Genomic DNA, 25438 nt, shown 5'->3' on the forward strand with positions numbered 1-25438 from the left:
GCTGACTCTGACCTCGCCGGTAAACCAGCTGAGGCTGCCAAAAGGCACCCTGTGCTGTTTGAGCTCATAGCAACAAAGCTGAATCCAGGAGAACCCCCAGGCTGTAATGCGGAGCATCAAAATACAGATATTTGTGCTACATAAGGATACTGGTTTGTTTCAGTTTCAGAAGACTTTGCTGCTTCATGGCCATGAAGACTGGATAAGAGGGATTGAATGGGCAGTTTGCGGTAGGTAGGGCATGCAGCAAGGCATTTTTAATAATCTAATGTGCCATATAGAGCAAGATTACTAGGAAAAGCCAAGCATCTGAGATGGTTTTAATCCCCCTTTCATATATGCAAACATAGTATTTGAGACCCAGCGGGACAGCGTGCAGAAACAAGTAAGATGGCAGAACTTGATAATGAGAGTGCTGTAATTTTTAACACTATACTTAGATGTTTATTTTTATAATTCTGCTGGCATGAATTTTCTTCTCCACATTTTGAAGGTGATGTTGCTAATAGGGAAAGATAATTTCAGAGGATCCTGCTTGGCAGGGGGTTGGATTCGATGGCCCTTGTGGTCTCTTCCAACTCTATGATTCTATGATTCTAATGTAATAGGCAAGTATTCCATTTTGGATAATGAAGTAAGGGAATGGTCCTTTCAGTCTGGAGTAGCCTGCTTCCTAGAGTTCAGCCTTTGTTGAAACAAAGAGGGACAATTGTGTCTTCCAATGCAGGTGCTTGGCCTAGAAGGATCAAGGCCTCAACACTTGCATCTTAAAAATGGTAATTGAGGTTCTAGGGCAGGGGTCAGCAAACTATGGCCCATGGACCAGATATGGCCTAAGGGGGTCGTTAAACCGCCCGCTCGGTCAGTCCCCATGAGGAGCTAAACCGGCGTGCTGCGCTGGTTTCTCCGCATGGGGACTGACTTCCGGGATGCAGCCACGGCTTCCTATTGGCTGCAGGAATTTCCTGCAGCCAATAGGAAGCCACAGATGCCCCCCCGCCCCCCCCCGCCATGGCTCTGAAAGCCAGCGGGGAAAGAGCGGCGGGCTTGTACGCATGCTCCCACGCTCGGGCGATCCGGCCCGCCAGTGGAAAACTTTGCTGACCTCTGTTCTAGGGAAACTGGATTCTATGCCCACTTCTACACTCTTCGGTTTTTCTGCTCCTCCGTGGAATCTCAGCATATATGTAACCTTGCCCATAACTTACAGCCTTGCTCTGTGTAGCACATGTTAGAAATAGAGAATCTTAGAAGATACTGAATCTCGCCCCCCCGCCCCGAGAAACCACGTAGCACTATCTTTCCACAAACAGATGATTTTGCCAAACTATTCCATCCTATATTCAGGTAGGTATTCCAACCTACAGAGCTTTCCTTAGATTATGTGAGGCATTTCTTCAGTATTGTAGCTAATATGACAGTGTGATGTTCATCCTTCTCCACACTGAATGGTGCTGACATGCGCTACAGAAAAGTATTTACTTTGGTATTCGTTAGCAACCTGCTCATGGCAATACTGATTTCCCTGGGCAATGAACTTCCCATCTTTAAAATCTTCCTGCTTTTCATTTATTTAATTTTGCAAAAGATGGAGATCTCTTCTTGGCAAGCTGTTCCCAGGATTGTCTGATAAGGATCTGGAAGATGCATGCAACTTCATTGCTTGTGGAAGCCCAAGATGAGGAAACCATAAGGCTGAAGGAGAACATTTTCACCGTGAAAAATGACAATGGTGAGTCTCTACTTTATGAATAGCTGTTGCTTTTTCTGAGGCAATATGCAATTGTTGTCAGTAGGGTTAAATGAAAGTGTTGAACCTGAGGTTTGCCATTCTTTTTATTTTTATTTTATGTTTTATTTTGACAAAATAATAATAAATAAGAATAAAAATGTGCACCCCACCCACAAGACCATTCCATTGTCAATATCCAATCTCCCAAAATTTCAACACCTCTTGCGATAGTTTGACCCCTTTCCATTTTAACAGTGCAAATTCTACAAATACCTTCCATATCTCCTCAAAATCATTTCTCCTGCATATTCCCCGTCTTACCTTAATAGCACATATTAATTTATCATTAATAGCTATATCCCACACCTCTTTATATTCATCTTGCTCCTTCCACTTCCTTTTTTAAAAATATATACTTTATTGGTTTTAAAAACTGTGTAACATAAGTATTCAACAGAAAACAAAAAGAAAAATAAACCCACATTCATTCCATAGTTGGTGCTTGTTGTATGTAACAATTTTAGTTGGATTCAACATGACCTCCGGTCTCCCCATTTTGGTTCCCAGATTACATTTTTTATCTGCGCACTAAACTTTGTCTCCTCTAGGTTGTTTCAGTTGCATTAGTTTTGTAAGATTATTCTATTACATGCAGAAAGTCAATCCAGACCTGCCAACAGATTTATATTTTTGCAATGTTCTTTTAAATAAACTCTGTATACATCCACTTCCTAGCTATAATAAGTCGTGCAGCTGTCAACAAATCTCTGAGCAAGTCCTTCATAGCCTGTGAACCTTCCACCCCCTCGTAAATTGATAATAATGCTACCTCTGGACTTTTGGTCAGCTTTAACCCATCGATTTCTGTTATCTCCTTAAACACCCTTTGCCAAATTTCTTTCACATATTTACACCTCCACCACATGTGAACATAAGTCCTGGTTTGCCATTCTTGAGTTTCAGATTCTCCTTTCCTGAGAATAATTCACTGAACTCATGCTGTATGACTATACTAGCAAAAGGGCCAAGAGAGATGTGGTGTTTCTGCGTGCTTTGTTTCAGCTAACCTCATAAACTTCAGCCCACTCCTGTTACATCATCCGTTCCTATTCCTGGGCAGGGATTTAACCTTTCCTACTGCATAGCCAAGTCAGCAGCAGAGTACAGAAATTGCACAGAAAAATATATTGCATCAGCTCAGTCTAGTGAGACATATTTGTGAATGGAAACGAGTTTGTTTGCACATATCTCCATTATCAATAGGATGCTATGTTTTGTGTATATTTGAGAGGCGTACCTGAATTCAGAACCCAGGATTTTTAGATGTGATGCTGTACCAACCTGTCAGGGATGTTTACTACCCACAGAGCGGTACCTATTTATCTACTTGCACTTTGACGTGCTTTCGAACTGCTAGGTGGGCAGGAGCAGGGACCAAGCAACGGGAGCTCACCCCGTTGCGGGGATTCGAACCGCCGACCTTCTGATCGGCAAGTACTAGGCTCTGTGGTTTAATCCACAGCGCCACCCGTGTCCCTATAGCATAACTCCATACTGTCCTTGCTTTTCCATGCAAAACTGTAGTTTGTTTGCTATACTTCTAAACACACACACACACGAAATGCACACAAAGTAACATTCTGTTTGAAACAGCCGCAACCATTGCAAAGCAGCTAAAAGAGACAAATAAGGTAAGGTTTGAGAAGAACCTCCCCTGCTGTATGCAAGCCTCACATCAATGACAGGAACGGAAATGTGGGGGTATTTCCTTGGTTCTTTTATAGATATAAGCTTTGAAGATTTTTATTATCTTTTTTGCTCTGTGGTAGGTTCAGATGCATCTTTTGCTGTTACGCTGGACTCTGTGTTAGCTGGACATGAAAACTGGGTATTTGCTGTTCATTGGCAGCCTTCCTTTCCCAAAGGTAAGAAGTACGTGAGCCGCAAATTGGGGGACAGCTAGGCATAGCGAAGAACATTGGATTGCTGTGGGTAATGGAACACCCATAATGACTTCTCCCATACCTTACCTGTGTGTTGTGCATTTCCCCATTCCAGTGTGGCAGCTAGTGATGTGGAGTAGAGGCTGGGAATTGCAGGAAATGATATTGATTCTACCTGTAGCTCATTAACTTTTTCCTATAGTCCTGATTCTGTGTGGGTATGGATTTTGGTTATTCTGCATTGTCTGTCCTTAGGGTTGCTCCAGCCCTAACATTGCCAGTTGCTGAATTATTGCAATGATTACAGTGACCACCAGCCTTTTCAGACCAAGGAGCCACTAACACTGACAAGGGGGCTCCTTTTTTCTTTGCCTTTTAAAATATGCATCCAGATTTGTCTTTCTCTCTCTCCCTTTTCTTCTATTGAAAATAGCAACATTCAGTGACATTTGGAATCACAAATACTGATTCTTTTGGAAAATCGCCATTGCTTTGCCAGTGCGGCCTGCCTTAAGTTTCATCTCAACCTATGATTTACCACTTAATGTGTCACGAGTCGCCAGTTAACGACCAATGATTCACAAAGTGCTCCATTTCCAAATAGTGACTACACTTGGCACTTCTGGGTGTAATGTTTTCTCTTGTGATTGGAACTGAATTTGTGCAGTTTGAAATGTATGGACCCAGAACCATCTGCAAACATTCCCTTTTAAAGCAGGGGCGGTAGACAATTACTACGGCACCTAGTATCCAACATACAAGACTTTTGTCTCTGCACCCTTTTTGGAATACTGTAAATTGCAACTACACATTTCTCTCCTCTTCAGCCCAACACAGTTTGTTCTGCAGCATGCCTTTGTAGAATTATCTTACCTTTGCTATCCCGAATACAATATGTGAGACGCAAAAAAGCATGCTAGCATCTTCCGCAAAGGTAAATTTTCTCCTTGCACTGTAGATGGCAGGATGGAACAGCCAATGAGGTTGTTGTCTGCTTCAATGGACAAAACTGTGATCCTCTGGGCTCCAGATGATGAATCTGGGGTGTGGTTGGAACAGGTAGGCATGTTTTATACGTTTTCCTCTCTTGCTTTCCCTGCCCACCCCCCCCCCCGCGGCTTTAGAAATTAAGTAAAGGGAATATGAGGTCATATCCAAGCCTAAAAAGAATTCAGGTGGAAAGTATTGTAATTGTAGCAGGCTGTTCCTTCAGTGGAAGAGCAAACAAGCAACATTCTGCTGTATTTAGAACCACAAAAACTGATTCTTAAAAGCAGTAAAGACTTCTGTGTGCATATGAGGGAAAGGAGGAGATTGTGCTTGCAGCAAAGAGGCCACACACATTTCAAACCCGTCCAGCCTGTCTGCCTACACATGGATTTGAACTAAAACTTAAGTACTTGCCTTATGCTGGAAACTTGGTGTTTTTCTTTTTAATAAACCTTTGGCATCTCTGATGGCACAACCAGATGTTCCCAGCATCTAGTACCCTGCACCAGTACATGGAGGTTCAATTTAGCTGTTACGGATAATAAATTCTGATTTTTATGAATTTGTCTAAAAAAAAGAATTTAAGCCAGCTAAGCCAATAATCATCATTTCACCTTGGAATGTTTTATTTTTATTGCAGACTGCTTGTGAACTTGGCAAATAAACATATCAAACCATTTTTAAAATTAGGATATATTGGTGATAAATATGGGGGGGGGGGTTGAATCTATTTTTCTGTGTTGTTTGTACATATAACAGGTGTGTGCCTAGACCCTGAACTAATGGCTTCTTAATTTTGTAAGATCAATAGCACATTAATGCTGCTGTAACTGCATTCTTTTAGCTTCTCTTTTGGGTGTAATTCTAAACTGTAGATGAAATTTTGTTATTTTGTTTAGGATTAAGTCTTTAGCCATCAATGAGCAGATTGACTGGTGGCTGGCTCATGTATTTTGTGTTCAATTTTTCAAAAAAGGTCCGAGTAGGAGAAGTGGGCGGAAATACTCTGGGGTTTTTTGACTGTCACTTCAGCCCAGATGGCTCAATGATTCTTGCTCATGCTTTCCACGGAGCGCTGCATCTTTGGAAACAGACTTCAGCAAACAAGGCAAGAGAATTTATTTATGTTGCTAGAGAGGAAAATGTTCACGGACTGTTGTTGTATAGCAAGCCATGGCTTTGTGCTCAAAAGATACACTAGATTGGATATCTATTCTGAACACCTCATTTAAGCTGAAGCATTGATCTTCTTAATTTTCTTTTTTTCCTACCACAATTAGTAGCAAACAAGATTAAATCTGATGGGATCACTGGGGTGTGCCTTTTGGGCTCTGTGGGTAGTAAACATCATATATATATAAACATATATCAATATCATTCATATATATATATATATATATATATATATATATATATATATATATATATATTGCTTTGTGCTGGGTCAGTCCATCTGGCCCACTCTGGTCTACCCCACAGAAGTATCTTTCCAAGATCTGTGCGACAGACAAATCTTTCACAGCCTTTTACAGTGGTGCCTCGCAAGACGAAAATAATCTGTTCCGTGAGTCTCTTCGTCTAGCGGTTTTTTCGTCTTGCTAAGCAACCCTATTAGCGGCTTAGCGGTTTAGCGGTTTAGCGGCTATTAAAGGCTTAGCGGCTTAGCGTCTAAAAGGCTATTAGCGGCTTAGCGGCTTAGAAAAAGTGGGGGGGAAGCGAAAAAAATCGGAACACTCACAAGACGTTTTCGTCTTGCGAAGCAAGCCCATAGGGAAATTCGTCTTGCGAAGCAGCTCAAAAACGGAAAACCCTTTCGTCTAGCGGGCTTTCCGTCTTGCGAGGCATTCGTCTTGTGGGGCACCACTGTAACTGTAGATGACTGGACTGAACCTGAGATCTTCTGCTTGCGAAATGCACATGCCATTTCCATGCTAGCTCTTAGTAGGTATGAGGGGGGGCGGGTAAAATGCTATTGAAAGAGAGGATCACCTTGCCTTCAATATACGTAGCATTTTTAAATGTATAAAAACACGGCCAAAGATGCCCTTCATTGTAACCAGCGGGCATGCATATGTCCATGACTTCATTTTATGTGGCTTGAATCCCATTAAGTTCCTAGGTTCCTGTTTGTTTCCTCCTTATTTTTCCTGGCTTTTAAAAGCCCCCCCTCCCCCCCCCCCTATGTAGCATCAGAACAATTGGAAGGGGCAATATTTTATTGGAGAAAAATAAATTGATGAGGTGTGTGTTATTATTCCCCACCCCCGCCACTGTTTTTTACAGCTCAGACTTCTGCTGTGTGTTTGTGAATAGCCTGCTAAAGTTCAAAAGGAATGCCCTTTTCTTGCTTTCTCAGAACAGTAGCTATATTGGTCTATTGTAAATATAATAATCCTTTGTATACTCATTTCTCAAAAACCTAGTGGGGTTTGCTTTTGAGTAGACCTAACATTGGGTATTCTAATTTGAGATGGTCATTGTGAAAATTGAGGCAGGGCAGTTTTTCTTCTGGATTAGTTAGACATTTGGCTGTGTCCATTATTGGTCTCCAAGGAAATGTGGTTCCCAACCTTGTAATACTTTACTCTCATCCTTCATCGGACTATCAGCTGCCGTTAGCAGATCTGCTGACACCCCCCGCCCCCGAGTGCCAAGGCTTTTCTTTTTAGCTGGGTGCTTCATTTATATTCATTTATATTATATCTCTATATTTAACAGATAGCTCGTTCACATTTTATATAATATTAGTGGTCTTGGTTTAATAGAGAGAATGGGCTCCGGAAGTGGTTATTTCAGGGCATTTCGATGCCGTGCAAGATGTGATGTGGGATCCAGAAGGAGAATTCATCATCTCTGTTGGTTCTGACCAAACTACAAGAATCTTTGCTCCGTGGAAAAGGGAGAACAAAACAGAGGTATTTATTTATTTAATCTTTTCTACAAGCTTGCAAAATCATCTGTAAGTCAATAGGTCACAAAATGTGAAACTGGAACAATGGCTGGTCTCTAATTTCTCAAAAACCATTTACGCTTTACACTGATCTTTAGTTTGCTACTATGATATTACAGTATTGCGGATGTCTAAAAATGTCCAGTTCTTGCACTAAAAGGAGCAATTCAAAAATTATATCTTGCTTTTTGCAGACTTCCTGCTAATTGTGTCATTGTTTATGCAGCATTCCCTTGCTCTGTTCTGTTTCCTTTAGAGGAATAAAATATATTAAAGAGAAATTTAGAACCAGTAAGTGGAGGGAGTTAGACTTAACTTGGGGATACCTGTTCAACTTTCGGCAGAGATGCTTCCCTGCAGCCTTGATAAAAATTACAGCAATCTTTTCTCCATTGCTTATAAATGCAAAGAGATCCCTAGCATTTCCAGTGAGGACTAAGTCGAGGGCAAGGATGCTTTTTCTGGGGAATGGGCTGAATGTCCATTTTCAGCAAAACTGACTACTTAGAATGGACTGAGGCTAAATGTTCTCAATTTTTCAGTGCTTCTTTCCTATAGCTGACAATACTGGCACATACTTACATGTCAATGGTCCCTTTACTAGGCATCATGGCATGAAATAGCAAGACCCCAGGTCCATGGATATGACATGCAGTGTTTAGCGATGACCGGCCGATTTCAGTTTGTGTCTGGAGCAGATGAGAAGGTGCTTCGAGTATTTACTGCACCCAGGAATTTTATGGAAAACTTCAGCAGCATTTCTGGTATATCTCTGGAGGAACTAAATAGTGGAGTAAGTGTGTATTTACTTTCTTTTAAAGTGTGTGAGCTTCCTAACTCTCTTACTGGAAATCCATTAACCGGAGATCTTCACTATGTGAATTGTTTACAGCTGAACTACGGTTCCTCCTTTGAGAAATCCAGACTAAAAGACACGAGGCCTGGAACTACAGTAGTTTTCTCACAGGGGAGCCAAATTTGTGTTGGTACTTTCACCTTACCTATAAAGTTGAAGCATGTAGTTTTAAGTTTTAACAGTTTTGGATTGGTATTTTCCTAGTAATTGGAATAGGGCATTATGTATTACCAAGCTTGAGTTTTTACGTCATGAAAGGTCAGGCTGAAAGTACACTAAAGAAGGACCATCAAGAAATTTCAAAGCTTATATGAGTAACTCCTCCACCCACCCAAGGAAAGCAAATATGCAGCTAACTTCTACATAACTTTTTCTTTTTTCTCTTTAGCAAATGATTGATCTTCCAGAAGGAGCTACTGTGCCAGCCTTGGGGCTGTCTAATAAGGCTGTCTTTCAAGGTAAGAGGTGTGCATTGTCTGTGTGATTTGCAAATCATTATCTATCTACACCTGTGTGTATATATACACACATATATATATATATATACATATATACTCATATGTGACTAATAAAATGTTTGTGTGTGTTGTTTTTAAAAAGATTTGTGTTGTTTAGATTGATGAGAGGGGAGGCACTAGGTGGCTGGTCCTTATTTAGCCTTGGTTTGAATTCTGGGAAGTTGCTAAGTCTAGCCTAGCCATTTGGAGGAATTTGGAAACATTTCCTTTCTGGGATCAGATAGTAGCTGGTGGGAAAGTGTTTTAAGACATTGGAGACTAGTTTCTGCCACTCAGAGGACAAGATAATATTGGGCTAGATGGACAAATATTCTGACAGGGTGTAAGGTAGCTTTAAAAAACCAGGAATTGGCTGGCTCTTGTCTCTAAAGAGATATTATGATTGAAGCTATTTTGTCAACAAAATGACACTGGAAGAGCAGTCCTAACCTTCGTCCAGGCAGCAGTGGTCCAAGAGTGGCGTAGCCACTGTTGCTTCTGCAAGCCCACCACTCATGCCAACGGGGGTAGAAGCTGGGGGGTGTATGGGGTGAGCAGACAGAACACTGCTCCACTCTATGTTAGCCTGGAGTCAAGTGACTAGTTGGGCTGGCTCTGGATCCTAGGCTGGTTAGGCTCCCCTCTGCCTGCTCCTGAATGCCCTGTTTGGGGGGCTTTCAATGGGCTACCTCTGGCGGAAGTCCTCCTGGCTGTATGTTTGGTAAGATGAACGGGGAGGTGTGTCAGAGGTGTGACACGGCTGTCATTTTGTGACAAAGACTGGCGGAGCTGTTTTGGGCTGGGCAGAGGGAGCCCTCTGCTTCATCTTGTACAACAAACCGCCCCCCCCCCCAAGCATGGTGGATAGGGTTTTTAGATTGCAGTCCTTATTCCAGTATATCACTTCTTTCTGTTAGGACATTTGTCAGTTACCCAGTACAGTGGTACCTCGGGTTAAGTACTTAATTCGTTCCGGAGGTCCATTCTTAACCTGAAACTGTTCTTAACCTGAAGCACCACTTTAGCTAATGGGGCCTCCTGCTGCTGCCATGCCACTGGAGCATGATTTCTGTTCTCATCCTGAAGCAAAGTTCTTAACCCGAGGTACTATTTCTGGGTTAGCGGAGTCTGTAACCTGAAGCGTATGTAACCTGAAGCGTATGTAACCCGAAGTACCACTGTACTGTGATAAAGCCTATGCATAGTCTGCTGTGTCATACCAGAATTCATGAGCTGTTGTCCCTAAGTCCTTTCAAGAATTCATTTTCTGCAGTTAAATTACTGCCGTTATTTCAGTGCATAGCCCACCCTGCTGTTGGTGTCAAGATGGCAGGAGATGTAACTGGAAGTCTTGGGTGCTGTATGTTCCCGTGTTGTTCAGATCTGGTAACATACGTTTCCCTAAAAACTTAATCGGATTCCACTGGTTAAAGTCTCTGAATGCCACGCTTCATGGCTCACACCCATACTTGATGGCTGGGTAAACTTATTCAATAGAGTGTATATTTTAAGCTTTCCCTTTTTTCGAACAAATCTTCTTGATTAATAAATTTAGTGCAATTGTTATGAAATTGCAAACTTCATTTCCTACAGAAGTCGGTCGAGGGAGCTCAAATTGGCAGGGGTATCTAACAAAAGCAAAACCAAAAATTTGATGGCATCTGGAGACTAAATTCTGTAGGTGATGGCCTACTTTGCCAAATGCTGAGTTGCAGCTGGGAAAAGTATAAGGCAGAAAAGTCTGTAGAAAGCTGACCAAGAAGATGAGTTATGGGGTGAGCTCAGGAGAACGCCATACCAGTTTCTTTCAGCTTTCTCTAGGTCCTGCCAGGAGTTGTGTCATGAGGCCCAAATAGTTTACCTTGCATTGTAAAATTTTTCTAAACTTTCTAACATAATTGGATTATGGACCAAATATTCTTTTAGATAATTTAAGATGAAAACAGAATTGTTCTTTTCTGTTCAGTATTTTGTTAACCATTCTTTGATTGGCATGCTACTTTCGGACTCTAAAATATGCCTCTTTTACAGCTGAAGATACTGCAGCCCAGACAACTGAAGAAGAAGAAAAACTTAGTAACGCTTCCAGTCAGTATCATGAAAATTACTTTCAGCCATGTAGTCTTACAGGTATGCAACATGTTAAAATGCTGTGTTTGGGAATTTTGTTATGTAAATTAAGAGAGCAGATGAAAGGGAAGGGGTGCAGTATGAGGAAAAAAACCTCTTGGTTCTAAACCAATTAATATCTTCCAGAACCTCCCACAGAAGATCATCTCTTGCAGAACACGTTATGGCCTGAAACACAAAAGTTGTAAGTCGCTTTGTTTATCAGATGAGAAATAAACGGAAAAAATATGGGGAAAGGTTTTAACTCATTTGTTTAAAGTCAACTTCCCACGAGTTGTCCTCATTTCCTCATTAAACTTGGAGTTGTTCTGGGCTAAATGTGGGCCAAATGAATGAATGGCATTTATTAAAAACCACATTTGCATCCTATTCTTTATTGAGGTAGCTCAGAATAGCATGCAAAATCATCTTTTATCTTGTTCCCACAACAGCCTTGAATGGGTGGGGATTGAACCTGGGTCTCTAGCCAGGTTTGAAGATACTTAGTAAGAACGTTTAGCATCTAATGTATATGTTATGTATGTATTTGATTTTATGTCCTATCCCATCCAAAAGGCTTGGGGCAAGTTACAGTATGCGAATTACTCTGCCCTATCAATTAGCTGCTTGACAGTCAATTTGAATTTAAAAAAGGCTGGATGATGCTTCTGGAAGACCTACTGGCCTAGGCTTTGGCAAGTTTTAGTTGAATTCTTCGCAACCTTTTCAAAACCCCATAAGCAGCTGTTGTTATTTAGTAGTAGTAGTAGTAAAGGTAAGGTAAAGGGACCCCTGACCATTAGGTCCAGTAGTGACCGACTCTGGGGTTGCGGCGCTCATCTCGCTTTATTGGCTGAGGGAGCCGGCGTACAGCTTCCGGGTCATGTGGCCAGCATGGCTAAGCCGCTTCTGGCGAACCAGAGCAGCGCACGGAAACACTGTTTACCTTCCTGCCGGGGCGGTACCTATTTATCTGCTTGCACTTTGACGTGCTTTCGAACTGCTAGGTTGGCAGGAGCAGGGACCGAGCAATGGGAGCTCGCCCCGTCGCGGGGATTCGAACTGCTGACCTTCTGACTGGCAATCCTAGGCTCTGTGGTTTAACCCACAGGGCCACCCACATCCCTAGTAGTAGTAGTGGTGGTGATTTTTTATAAAATGTTTCTGTTATTAATATAATCTGGGCAATGGGAACGGAGACTGAGAGAGAGTGGCTTCCCGAAGGGTGTAGGTTCCTAACTACTAAGAGTTAGTGGCTGAGATAAGACTTGAACCTGTGACCTTCTGGCTTACTAATGGCATTTTTAGCTGCTATACTATATCACTTGGTAAACATGGAGCAGTTGCTTTATTGATCCTGAGTATAGCTCCCTCCTGAAACTGAGAAACAAACAATAGACGAATGAGTGGCTGCTCTCCTGAAACAAGCGCTTTTAGGAGCTAGAGGGTAACCCAGAGGCAGCTCTGTGTTCAGTGAAGGAGTTGCTGAGTTGCATCAAATATGTGTGCATTTGAGCAGAGGTCAGGAGATAGATTTTTGCCTTTAGATTCAGCGAGGTCTGCTGTCCTGGAACAATTCCCAGGGAGGCTGTTTTCCCCTCTGTTTTCTTTGCTCGCTGCAGTTGCCTTAAAGGCGCTTTAAATTGTGGCAGCTCTCTTTGCAAAGTGTGCCAGTTTTTCACAGTCTCTCATTCTTGGCAGGCTGGAGGTGGCAGAGGTACCGTGATTCCAAGCAATTTGGCTTTCTGCTGAATCTGAGCAGGGAAGCCTGGAAATATTCTCAGGGCCGGGGGGAAATCCTTGCATGGTTTGCCAAGACCATTTGCCAGAGCCCTGTCCACAGGCCTGCACGCCTTGTGACCCACCAAGCAGAATGCAGCCTGTAGGCCATGTATTGCCAGCTGCCAGATGTAGTTTTTGTAGCCACAAGTGAACAGCAAAAACAAAGCAATTAGAAATCTGCAGTATGACCAGCTTTACACGGATGGGTTTTAGAGTTTCATAAAACTCTCCCTCTGGCTCAGTGTTAAGGGCAGGGGCAGGGGGAAGAAGCTTGTTGCATGTTTTTGGTGGAGGGAAGGTAGTAGCTCAGTCTGCTTCTTAGAACGGTGTGACGAGGTGTCAGTCATTCAGTCAACCATATGGCCTTCAGTGGCCAAGCCAAAAACCCAGTTATGTTGGAGGATGTTCTCTAGACAGGATGACATTCTCCCTCTGGACATGAAGTGCCGGGTCTTGAAAGCTTTGCCTCTTCTGGGGAGGAGAATTCATCCCACCCTCCAAATCTTCCCTGCCTTATGATGGGTAAAGGGACACCTGACCATTAGGTCTAGTCGCAGACGACTCTGGGGTTGCAGCGCTCATCTCTCTTTACTGGCCGAGGGAGCCAACGTTTGTCCGCAGACAGTTTTTCCGGGTCATGTGGCCAGCATCTGGCGAAACCAGAGCAGCGCACGGAAATGCGGTTTACCTTCCTGCTGGAGCGGTACCTATTTATCTACTTGCACTTTGAACTGCTAGGTTGGCAGGAGCAGGGACCAAGCAACGAGAGCTCACCCCATCGCGGGGATTCAAACTGCTGACCTTCTGATCGGCAAGTCCTAGGCTCTGTGGTTTAGACCACAGCGCCACCCGCGTCCCCATGATGGGTTAGGTCGAGTCTTTTGTTCCTTAGGGGGAAAGGCTTCCAGTGCAGTACTTTTAACTGCTCTACAGTTAAAAAAAGGAATAAAAACAATTCCTCTTGTGTTATCCACTCTGTTGTCCACCCTGTTTAACTCCCCACCAGTGTCTGGGACTGTTGGCTGGGATTTGGAGGGTCCTCATTCACTCTTGTTTCTCCCTGGGGTGGGCAGATTGCCATGGGGATCTACATTTTGACAGTTCCTCTATTTTATGAACTCAGTGTTCACTACTTCTTTTCCGTTTGTAATGAGAGAGAGTTATTTATTTTTGGTTGTGGGTGTAGATGGGATGTGTCGCTCTGCTCAAGATCCTGAGGACGTCATCCTATCTAGAGACTGTCCTCTCAACACAATCAGTAAATAGAAATTCACAGTAAGAACCAATTTCCTTTCTCTCTCTAAGCCTAACTAGGGTGGTTGTTACTGCACCTCACCCTTGCCTGCAAATTTTTTTGTTGAAGGTCAGTATAATAGGTAACCAATAACCAAGTAACCGAAAACACTTAGTAAATCAATAACTTTTAAAGGCACATAAGTGCTGTCATTGTATTTGGAGGAAAGGGAGCAGCAGGTTTTATTTTTATTTTTTAAAGGGAAGGACTTTTAAATCTGTAGTAATCTTAGTAGGTTTTCGAAGTGAACTCTCATAAACTCAGGAGAGAGACTCTTTGCTAGCTGGCTAAAGGTGCTCTGAGAGGGCAATTGTTACATTCGGCTGCAAGCTCATTATTGAGAGAATGGCAAGCGGAACAGGTAGCAGCAGCGCACATTGAATAAGCTTGGTGAATCCCCAGTGAAGTCGTTTGCTCATCATAGGTTTTTCTTAAAGGAAAGAGAATTATTTCTCTAACCAAGGCTGTACTTTAGCAAAGAGCACACCAAACAGATGTTTTGTTGGATCAAGATACATATACTATCTGTGTGTGTGTGTGTGTGTGTGTGTGTGTGTGTGTGTGTGTGCCTAGTCCGTTTATAAGACTGCCCCATTTAAGAGCAGTGATCCCAGTGTGAGTTACACTTAAAAACAACCATAAAATCAATTAAATACAATATAACAAATATCTGGAGTCTTATTTCATCTAATGTTTGATTCATGTAACTTTGCATCTGATTAGAGATATGAAACATCTTCAGTACTGAGAAAATTGCTGATTATGTCTCACGATCCATTTGCTGATGTTTAAATAGAAAAATGTTACTATAATAATTATGAGTGTGGAGGCAGCCTGATCCACAGAATAATGCATTGAACTTTAGACCCAAATTTTCAAATTCTGGCTTGTTTCTGGACTTGCTGCTTTGTCTTGGACAATTCTTATATACCTCATCATCAAACTTGACTCGTGTTTGTGGAGGGATGTGTGTGTGTACGCTCTTCTCCTCTCCATCACACAAATAACATAATTTATATATAATTTAAATAAGTTACATTAATTTAGAAAAAATATATAACAAAAAATGGTAGGGAACGTCTGGCCCATGAGGCTGTTCCCCGCAAACCTTCACACCTGAGCGCATATGGGATGGCAGGTGTAGCTCAGGTATGGCTGTAGCTATTAAGTGAGCTCCCAATTGTTGTTGTTGTTGTTGTTGTTTTTGGCAAGTGGAGTTCTCTGTAAGAAAAGAAAATACCCTGTTTGCAGGAAATGGTTTGTATCCAAATGTTTCCTACAAATGAACTTCAGAGGGGACTCCCTGGAACCACTCATTAGCTGATAGGTGCTGGAAGTGCCTTCAAGGTCACTGTAACTTCCGATTAGCTGATTGGAGGTTACAACAAGTCCCTTTGGCAATCACCTATTTTTGCTGCTTTTGTTATTTAATTATTGAATTTATATACCACCCTATACCCAAGGGTCTCAGGGCGGTTCACAGAATAAAATCAATATATAAAACCACAAAATACCTAATAAAAATAAAAACAACCCAAACCCCCCCCCCCGTCAATTTTTTTAAAAGGGCATAGGATGTAAATTGGATCAACCAAAGGCCTGGTTAAAAAGGAACGTTTTTGCCTGGCACCTAAAGGTGTATATTGAAGGCACCAGGCGAACTTCCCTGGTGAGAGCATTCCACAGACAGGGAGCCACTGCAGAGAAGGCCCATTCTCATGATGCCACCCTCTGAACCTCTCGAGGAGGAGACACACGAAGGAGGGCCTCGGAAGATGATCTCAGGGTCTGGGTAGGTTCATATGGAAAGAAGCGGTCCTTGAGGTATTGTGGCCCTTTTATGAAGTTGGGTGAATGTCAGGTAGCGGTCCCTCCCACCTGTCAAAGTTGGCCCATGGCATGGGGAAATGAAAGGATCAGGCCTACCGAGCTGGAACTGGTTCTCCACATCTGGTGTGAAGTTAAAATGCCAGTCTCTGCTAACCATTATTAAGAATTCATGCCATAGTTTGAGCTCTGAGAGGTACAACAACAAACTGTGATCCAAGATCTGCTTGCCTACTTTTGTTTCCCATCTGCTCTTTTTATAAGTTCAGAACTATCGCCATAGTATAGCAGATCTTTGAGGTGGATCAATTGCCCAAACTGTGGCTTGTGAGGTCCTTCGAAACAGCAAGCAGCTGTTTCCAAATGTTACATTTTACAAACCAGCTTCAAGCTGTGGTTTATTGGCCCTAGACAAACCACAGTTTGGGTACAGACATTAAAATAAGTTTTGATTTAGCTAAACTCTGCTTGGCTTTGTGTTATATCAGAACCCAGTCTAGGTTCAAATGTTCAAAGGCATGCAAAAAGGATCACTGGCCCAATGAAGAGTATGATTTAGGCCGTGGCATTTCCTATTAATAAGATGAAGTTCCTCAAACCTGCTAGGGAAGACTTTTTCCAAGACTGAGTTCTACAGCATCTCTCCCCCCCTTTTTGTAGAAAGCAATGTATTTTGACAGGAGATAAAGAAAATATTGTCGGTTCCCAATTGTATTTGTGCAGTATTAATCTTGAAAGAAGCAATGTGAAATAATAGAAAATGTAGGTTTAATGTTGCCATAGCAGCAAGAAAAACAGGAACCGGCTTGCTAAAAATAGACCAATTGGCAGTTGCATTTCTGTGTGAAATACTGTCACCTCGGCTTTAGATTTCAGAATAAATTTTTAACTTTGATAAATATTTAAGGAGATAATTGTGCATAGGAGTCTACTGAAGTGTTCCATTGCAAAGATTACATTTTATAGTTCAATAATAGAACGGTTGAACTTTAAAATAATTACAGGAATAATCAGGCAACATACTAAAACTTGCAGTGTCTAGCTTCATGCAAAATGTGTTTGCTTTTTTACCTCACATTTATTGGGCTGGTCTTCCTGCAGGGTGAATAAAGGTGATAACTCAAGGCATTGCAGACCATTCTGCTGTGGGTTCTTCATAGACCCCATGTGGTTGCTGAGGCCTCTTCAAGTGACCTGCCACTAATAGCTGATTTATAAAGAAATGATTAGGGAATAATAATAATAATTTATTATTTATACCCTGCCCATCTGGCTGGGTTTCCCCAGCCACTCTGGGCGGCTTCCAACCAAATATTAAAAACACAAAGCAGCATTAAACATTAAAAACTTCCCTAAACAGGGCTGCCTTCAGGTGTCTTTTAAAAGTCAAATAGTTGCTTATTGCCTTGACATCTGCTGGGAGGGCGTTCCACAGGGCAGGCACCACTACTGAGAAGGCCCTCTACTGTTCTATGATGCTAAGTCAAGTCTGCCAGTTCTCCGCTTGGTGCCTACCTGCCCCTCCGTCTTCCCCAGCCCACCATTTTCTGACCCATATGGCTTCTTAGTTGAACATCACATTTGTGCTCCTTCCAAGGCCAAATAAGAGATCAATTGGCAGCAGCAGCTCCTGCATAGGAGCTGCAGGAACCTGCTTTCTGCCAAGTCAGGTTGTTGGTCAGTGTTGGTGCTGACCTTTAAAGCCCTAAACGGCCTCGGTCCAGTATACCTGAAGGAGCGTCTCCACCTCCATCGTTCTGCCCGGACACTGATGTCCAGCGCCGAGGGCCTTCTGGCGGTTCCCTTGCTGCGAGAAGCCAAGTTACAGGGAACCAGGCAGAGGGCCTTCTCAGTAGTGGCACCCGTCCTGTGGAACGCCCTCCCACCAGATGTCAAAGAGAAAAATAACTACCAGACTTTTAGAAGACATCTGAAGGCAGCCCTGTTTAGGGAAGCTTTTAATGTTTAATAGGTTATTATATTTTAGTGTTTTGTTGGAAGTCGCCCAGAGTGGCTGGGGGGACCCAGCCAGATAGGCGGGGTATAAATAATAATAATAATAATAATAATAATAATAATAATAATAATAATTGGTCCATCGAAATCAGTATTGTCTACACTGCTTGGCAGCAGCTCTCCAGGGTGTCAGGAAGGGAGTCTGTCACAGGAGAGCTTGCTGCTGATTGAACCCGTGGTCGTCAGCATGCAAAGCACTCCACCCTTGCTTCCTAATCATCCGGACATCCTTACATGTAGAAAAGGAAGACGACCCTCTCGCAAGGGCTTTTCCTTCCAGCTGGATGATGAAGGCACTACTTGGCTATGCAACCGCACAGGAAGGAGAGAGGAAGAACGGAGAGGCTGCAAGGTGTGTGTGTTCCCAGAATATGTTTTGGGACACTCTGAATCAAACACCAACGCTTTTAGGAGGGCCTTCGCTTTGAGATCGCATTGAATCTTATCTAGCTCAATGTTGCTTTGGGTGCAAGACAGCAGAGCTTTGATACCTCCATACCAGTAATAGCCAAGTTATATGGAAATGAATAGGAACTGGGGTGTGTGTCTTCTTCTTTTCTTTGGCGATCACTTGTAGCCAAGTAAGATTGTCTTCCATAAACACGGTTTTAACAATGAGTCCATAAGTGACTGTGGAGGCCAATTCTGGATCCACACGTCCTTCCACAGTGGGGACATTGGCTTCCGGGCGGGAGCTGATCACGGTGCGGATTTGCCAAGCGTGCCTTCCTCCTAGCACGTTTCTCCCTTGCGTCCTGAGTTTGAGTGTCTTCAAAGCCCATGACACCTTTGGTAAAGGCTGTTCTCCAATTGGAGCGCTCGCAGGCCAGTGGGGTGTGTGTATACTGCAACAAACTGTGGCCCACCAGACATTTTTTGCTATCTTTGCCTTTTTACTACCTTGGAGTCTTTGTCATTTTAGGTATGGACACGGCTATGAAGTTTTTTGTGTTGCCTGCAATAATGCGAAAACTGTGATTGCCTCAGCATGTAAGGTAAGAAAAAGTAAAAAGTGGCTCTAAAATGTCAATCACAGTGATCTGGGTGGCCTGAGTCACCTGAAAGAATCCTGACGGATCAGACCAGAGGCCCACCAGCTAGAGAGTTTCACAAACCTGTGGCAGCAACTGGTGTTCAGGAAAGCTGCTTTGGGAGAGTGATCTCATTGCGTGGAACTGTTCCTCTTTTTTTAAAAAAATGAAGATAGTATCTTAACTACATCAAATGCATACTTTTAAAATTAATGTGCGGAGAGACTCCACAGATGCAAATTAGTGGATGATTCCTCATATAGGCTGTTTGTTGTACATGGGGCATGTTGATTAATCAGCAAAATCAAAATAGGTTTTTCGAAGGACGGGGCAAACCTGGCCATTTTATTGTAGAATGGTGTCCTGGGCCGACATATGCAGAACATGAGCTTCTGGAAGCCAAGGACTGTAAGAAATACAATCAGTTCTTGCATTGTAATAGTAGTGGAGTCAGCCACTTGTGGCGGTGGTCAATGTTTCTGGCATTTCCGTAATGCAAGCAAAAAGAGAGAATCTAGTGAAGTAAAGATTCCTGCCGAAGGACAGTTTGCAAAGTAAATATTTATTCATCCAAAAAAGATGGGTTAAGACTCATTATTTCCTCCAGCGCTTTTTGCTACTACATCATGCTGGCTTTATTTAGGAATCTTTTTGGCCACCCTTCATTGGCAGGCAGTCCCAGGGTGCGACATGATAAGACCATTGAAAAACATTAAAGCAATTTAAACGGTAATACAAAAGAAGAGTGGATAAATAACACCAACTGGAGCAACAATAAAACCACTGCAATAATGACATCAAGCATCCTAAACACAATCTTACCCGGCAAATGTCTCTGTAAATTGGTTATCTGCCCTTATGGTTGTTTTTTTCAAAGCTGCTTTTGTTCATTCTCAGTATTTATTCTCTCTCCTCCACCCCCACCCACCCCATTTCGCAGGCTTCTAAAAAAGAACATGCAGCCATTATTTTGTGGAGCACCACAACGTGGAAGCAGATACAGAGCTTACCTTTCCACAACCTGACAGTGACACAGATTTCCTTCTCCCCCAACGATAAATTCTTGTTAGCAGTTTCAAGAGACAGGCAGTGGTCACTTTGGAAGTGTAATGACATCAGTTCAATGCAACCAGGTAAGCTAGCTAACAGTTGGTGTCACTGGCTGAAAACTAACGTTGCAGCTTTTTAAGGTGTGTTACGAATGAACACACAGATATCCATTTTGCAACTCTCTTTTAGTTTCTTCTTAAACTTCATCTCCTTTTGCAAACTTATTCTTCATATTTTGATTTACAAATCTGGCCTTCATCATACAGTTTCCAGGGGAGAGAACGTTTGGGCAGCAGAAACTTTCAGGCTGCTGATTCATGGCAATCTATTAACCAAATGAGGGTGGTGGAAGCTGTCTTGTTTGCTTCTTCCTGTTTCTTGTGGAAAAGGAACTTTTGGACAAACGTACAGTATGTCTGTTTATGCCCTACTCTGATGAAATGGCAAAATAGTTTCCCTGCTCCTGACCATTATGGACTGAGCAGGGCTCAGGAAGCTGAGCAGTTGTAAAAGCTATAGCAACCTGTCTTCTTTTTTTAGTAGCAACTCTCTTGATAAAATGTTGTCGGACATTTCTCCTGTAAATACATGGTCCGGTAACATTTGACTGCAGAATGGTATCTTTGTATTCCATATGCAAAGGGATGGCATTCCAGGAGAGTTAACACTGGCTGTTAAAGAAAGCTTGTAAATGTGCTGGGAAAAGTGGATATTATGTATTCTGTTCTATTGAACCATCCAAATATGAGTACTGCTGTTCCTGACAATCTTGTGGGATTTAGAAATGATTGCCACTTCTTTAACCGGTTTGTAGGTTATGTGTGTTTGGTGAAGTCCAATCTTCCCTAAAGAAGGCTATTTGAATGCAGTAGATCAGTTTTTCAGCTGGTGGATGTTGGCAGACACCCCTCCACCCCCAAACTCACTAGCCATTGTAGTTGCCCAAGCAGCTTGTCTTGGGAAGGTCTCGTCTCCTTGACTGAGCAATCTTAGTAGATGGTCTTTCATTTTTTTAAAAATGATATTTATTGGAACACAAAAATTTTTAAAATTACACAGAAAAAAACACAACATCACAAAAAATAGAAAAAAGACAAAAACACAAAAAGAAAAAGAGAAAACAAAACCATCACTTTTAAATTCTCCAATTTCCGTTACCTTCTTTCCATGACCTCCTCCTCCTCCCATCTCTTGTATCTTAATTAATAATTGTCACAGCAAATCCTTTCCATAATTCATAATATTTTATCATTACGTTACCTTACTCTATTATCATCTTGTCTTATAAAAACGACCTTAGAGCTTAAAACTTAAATATTTTTTGCCAACTTCTCATAACCATCACCTTTTTGCCAGATTCTTTAAACATTTTTACAAGAGCCAAGTAATTTCATCTCAACATTTTCCCAAAATTCATAAAACATTTCTAATAGTAATAATATAAAAAAGATACAATAAAATAAAAGCAATCCAATCTTCTTCCAGCGTCCCCTCCCCCCGGTCCCGGGATTGTCAGTCTTTTTTTTTTTTTGTCCCATTAGTCTGGCACATTAACCTGGTGCTCTTATATCCGAGGCCTTTAAATCTTTTCCATGTCCCTTTCGCAGCTCTTCTTCATATTTTCCTTTCACTCGTGGGAACTCCAGCTTAATAGTGTTTTTGACCCTTTTCAGCAAATCAGCCCTTTTCTCACAGTCCAGACTAAGCTCCATGTGATGTTTAAAAACATGTTTTAAATTCCCTCCAAAATTGAAAGTCCCAACAACTCCAAACCTCTGATGGCCCATTACCAGACTCGGAAAGTCCAACCATCCCTGCAAAGGGGGGTCAGTCCAACCCCCCATTTCCAGTTCCATCCAAACTTTATCTTTCCAAATCTGGTTTTTTCCAAGTTCATTTATAAGATCCAAAGGCTAATTTTCCTGCTGGGCCAAAAGTCCCAGATTCAGCAAGGTCCTCTTCTTTCAGTGGTTCTGTCATGGCACGCTCCTGTTTTGGTTCCTCGGTGGGCTCCATATGATTTCCCACTACCTGTTCGAAGGTTCTGGCCGCATTAATCATAAAGTCCATCTTCTGACTTAACTGATCCAATAGGGCACTTATTTTACAGAAAGCACCCAACAGTGCTTCTGAAGGCATTGTCCTGCAAGGTCACAGAAGTCTTTCCCACAGTTGTAATCAGTAAACAGCCACAAGTTCCCAGGATTTAGTTACAGTTTCATAGTTCCCCTCTAGGGGGAAAAACTTCAGATTGTCCTTTTCCTTGGAAACAATAGCAACAGAGTATCTTCTTTAAGATATTTTGTCCATATTTGTTCTTTTGAAAGACAAAAGGAAACAATGGAATCACAATATTTCCCTCCTTTTAACTGTCAAAGCATTTGTTTCTGGTCAATGAGCTTCAATCATCAAATCTGGCACCCTGCTCCAGGGTCAGGACAGTGGAAAATTACTTTACTTTAACTTTATTTCCACAGGTTTAAACAACTCAGTAAAACGTCCCCCTTCTTCTCCTGCTTCCGAAGGGGGGTTCCACAACTTTTGAATGATGAGAGACGATCCTTTAAAAGTGATTTTTAAGGCTCTAGTTTACGTTGTCTTTGCTTTGTTATAACTACAAGAGAACGGAAGGGTGACTTCCTGTTTAGCCCTTTCCGTTTCAGTACCAAATTAGGGTAAATTTTAGAGCCCAAGTTCCTTTTGTTTCGCCAATTCTTGTTTAAAATCCAGGTATTTAGCGTTCCAGTACTCACGGTTAGTTATTTTCGATGCCAAATTGTCCCAGGAAAAAGGCAGCGCTCTCCGGCAACGGCTGTGCGGCTTCGCTCCGCAGAAAAAGCAATCGACTCACAGCACCGCGCCACTTCCCCCTCTTCACTTCGGAGCCCGTTTCTGGGTTCCTTAGTGGGTTGGGGGGGCGCTAAAGGTGCCCACCGAGTAGTAGGTGATCTTTCAGTGCAAACTGAGTTGCCCCAGAAGCTTCTGCAGTTATGCAGAGGGCTGCCTTTAGTGTTCAGAACACCAGGAAGTAGGAATGGGGTATGTGTCTGGATGCAGTTTGTCAGCCATCAGTTGGCCATCTGTACTCTAGATTACTGTTCCCTCCTTTTAAACTTTCACCCCACCATTTTCTAGGGCAATGTCTGCCTGCAGGAATAAATTACAACATTTTTCTGTTTCATATTTGTCATTCCAGACCCAGCTTTCAGCCTTTTTGCTTACACAAATCAAAGCACGGCTGTGCACACTCGCATCATTTGGTCCTGCGACTGGACCCCTGATAGCAAGTATTTCATTACTGGAAGCAGAGACAAAAAGGTAAGTAAATAATCAGTTGCTCCTTACCCAGCTTCACAGAGTTAATTCACACAAATCAATTTTTATTTATTAAAAGCATTTATACCCCACCATCTTCCTTAAAAAGTGTGTCCAAGGCAGTGTTCCATCCATGTAATTGTTTAAAAAGTACAGAAACGTTTAAAGAAAACCAATACTTCACTCCTATTTGGGGCAAGAACCAAAGGAGCATGTTCTTGTATGTTTATGCGGAATGTGTCATTAAAATTAATATGCTTTAAAAATCCATCCTTCAGTAAATTTGTTTGGCACTGAACTTGACTACCTATTTTTTTATATATAGGTACAATCTTTTACTGAAAGTCCTAATTCAATGCAGATGGAAGATGCTGAGTGTATTAGAAAGCAGAGGAGGAATTTTGCACAAAATATTATTTACCCAGCTGCTGTTAATTCTAACATGCTCATTGTTAGTGAGCATAGGACTGAAGCAAGATATTGCATGTTAGCTTAGAAATAGTTTTATGCAGTGGGAAATCTCTTATAGCAATATTCTGTGTACTATGATGGGGCAGGAACCTGCTTAAGGCATTTATTTTGAAAAAGATGAAGCCTGAATTCAGGCAGTGTGTACTTCAATCAGTCAATCAATCAATCAATCAATCAATCAATCAATCAATCAATCAAATGTATTCCTAGGCTTTCCAAATTATGTGCTAAGTAATTAGAAATTTATGCTATCTGTGGATTCTGCAAATTGAAAAATTGGCATAAATTACCTTATTTCAAATAATTTATTATAAGAACAGGTGCAGTAGTGGTTAGAGTGTTGGACTGAGCCTAGGAAGAAATCTGCACTGAATCTCACTTGTTCACCTTGTGCCAGTCATTCTCTCTTGACCTAACCCACATCACAGGGTCGTTGTGGGAATAAAATGGGGGGAGAGAGAAAGAGAGATGAAATTCTTTGGAAGCTCAATTCTGTTCTCCATAGCACATATTGTGGGTTTTCTATGCTCCTACAGAAGTGTAGCCACGCATAGAGTCTTGCCCAGATCCTAAGAACTTGGTAATCATTTTAGTTTCATATCTGTGCATATGGTGGTCATCTGTGATAATTTAGTACAGTGCCATCAGTATATATAAAGCTTTCACAGTATAAGTGACAGAAAATCACTGTTCCTTGTTATAAGGAGCTTATAGTCTAAGGTTTGTCAGTGGAGAGAGAGCAGAGGAAGATCAGGGATGAAAGATGCAAGGATAACAGAAGATAAATGTGAGCAACTGTAGTTACACATACTCTGATTTCATGGTAGTTGGGAATGAAAAGTGAGCGGTGGTTGTCTATAATCAAATTTTTAAAGTGCAAAAAGTATTTTTTTTATGGTAACGACTCTGTTTCTTATGCCTCTTCCCGTATTGTCAGGTTCTGTTTTGCAGTCCTGGCTTAGAGTGGCTTTTGCCTTGCTGCTAACAAAGTGAACAAGAGCTTTAGATCTTGCCTTATTTATGTACCAGTGGCTATAATAAGCTATTTTGTAAATTCCCACCTTCACATGGGGAAAAAAAACCTTCCATCGCCTTCGTTGTTATCCTTTCTTAAGCCCCCATACAGGTTCTTTTCTCTTTTTTTGCAATATCCTTTATTTGCTGGTGGCGAGCAGCCCGGCAAAGAAGGTTTTCCAGATAATCCTTATCAGTTAATCCATGCTTCTAAATGTTTTTTGTACAGCAGTAGAACTTACTATGTGTTTTGTACACTGTTTGCTAACCAGCAGTGGCTTTCCCAGAGCCTAAGCCTCTGCTGTAAAACTAATTTCCATAAAGTACATCAACACTTGCCTTGGATTATAATTTTTAATCATCCCTGTAAACATTTCAGAATTGCTGTGAGCAAAGTTGGGAGTGCCTTCTTCTTTCTCCTAACTTCAGATTCCCCCAGAAGCTCCCCCACACTTCACTTTTCAGTATGGCAAAAAAGTCAACATATGATTATTTCTTACTGGACTGCTGCAGCTTTAAGACAGTGATCAGTTTTACATTTGACCAGCACAAGCTCTGCCT

The 25438-nt window shown here is 41.9% G+C and overlaps 1 protein-coding gene across 1 annotated transcript in view; it reads left to right on the forward strand.

Annotated features, from left to right (window-relative positions):
• ELP2 (elongator acetyltransferase complex subunit 2) overlaps positions 1-25438 on the forward strand; it is a 44238-nt gene that overhangs the window by 12150 nt on the left and 6650 nt on the right. Inside the window, 13 exon segments of the mRNA XM_081206254.1 lie at positions 164-230; positions 1589-1732; positions 3562-3657; positions 4634-4734; positions 5642-5773; positions 7431-7580; positions 8220-8408; positions 8860-8929; positions 11000-11098; positions 11225-11282; positions 18919-18991; positions 19968-20160; positions 23274-23395. Coding sequence (XP_081062380.1) covers positions 164-230; positions 1589-1732; positions 3562-3657; positions 4634-4734; positions 5642-5773; positions 7431-7580; positions 8220-8408; positions 8860-8929; positions 11000-11098; positions 11225-11282; positions 18919-18991; positions 19968-20160; positions 23274-23395 — 1494 coding nt within the window.

This window comes from Podarcis bocagei (assembly GCF_964188305.1).
Source record: "Podarcis bocagei genome assembly, chromosome: 8".
Taxonomy (NCBI): Eukaryota; Metazoa; Chordata; class Lepidosauria; order Squamata; family Lacertidae; genus Podarcis; species Podarcis bocagei.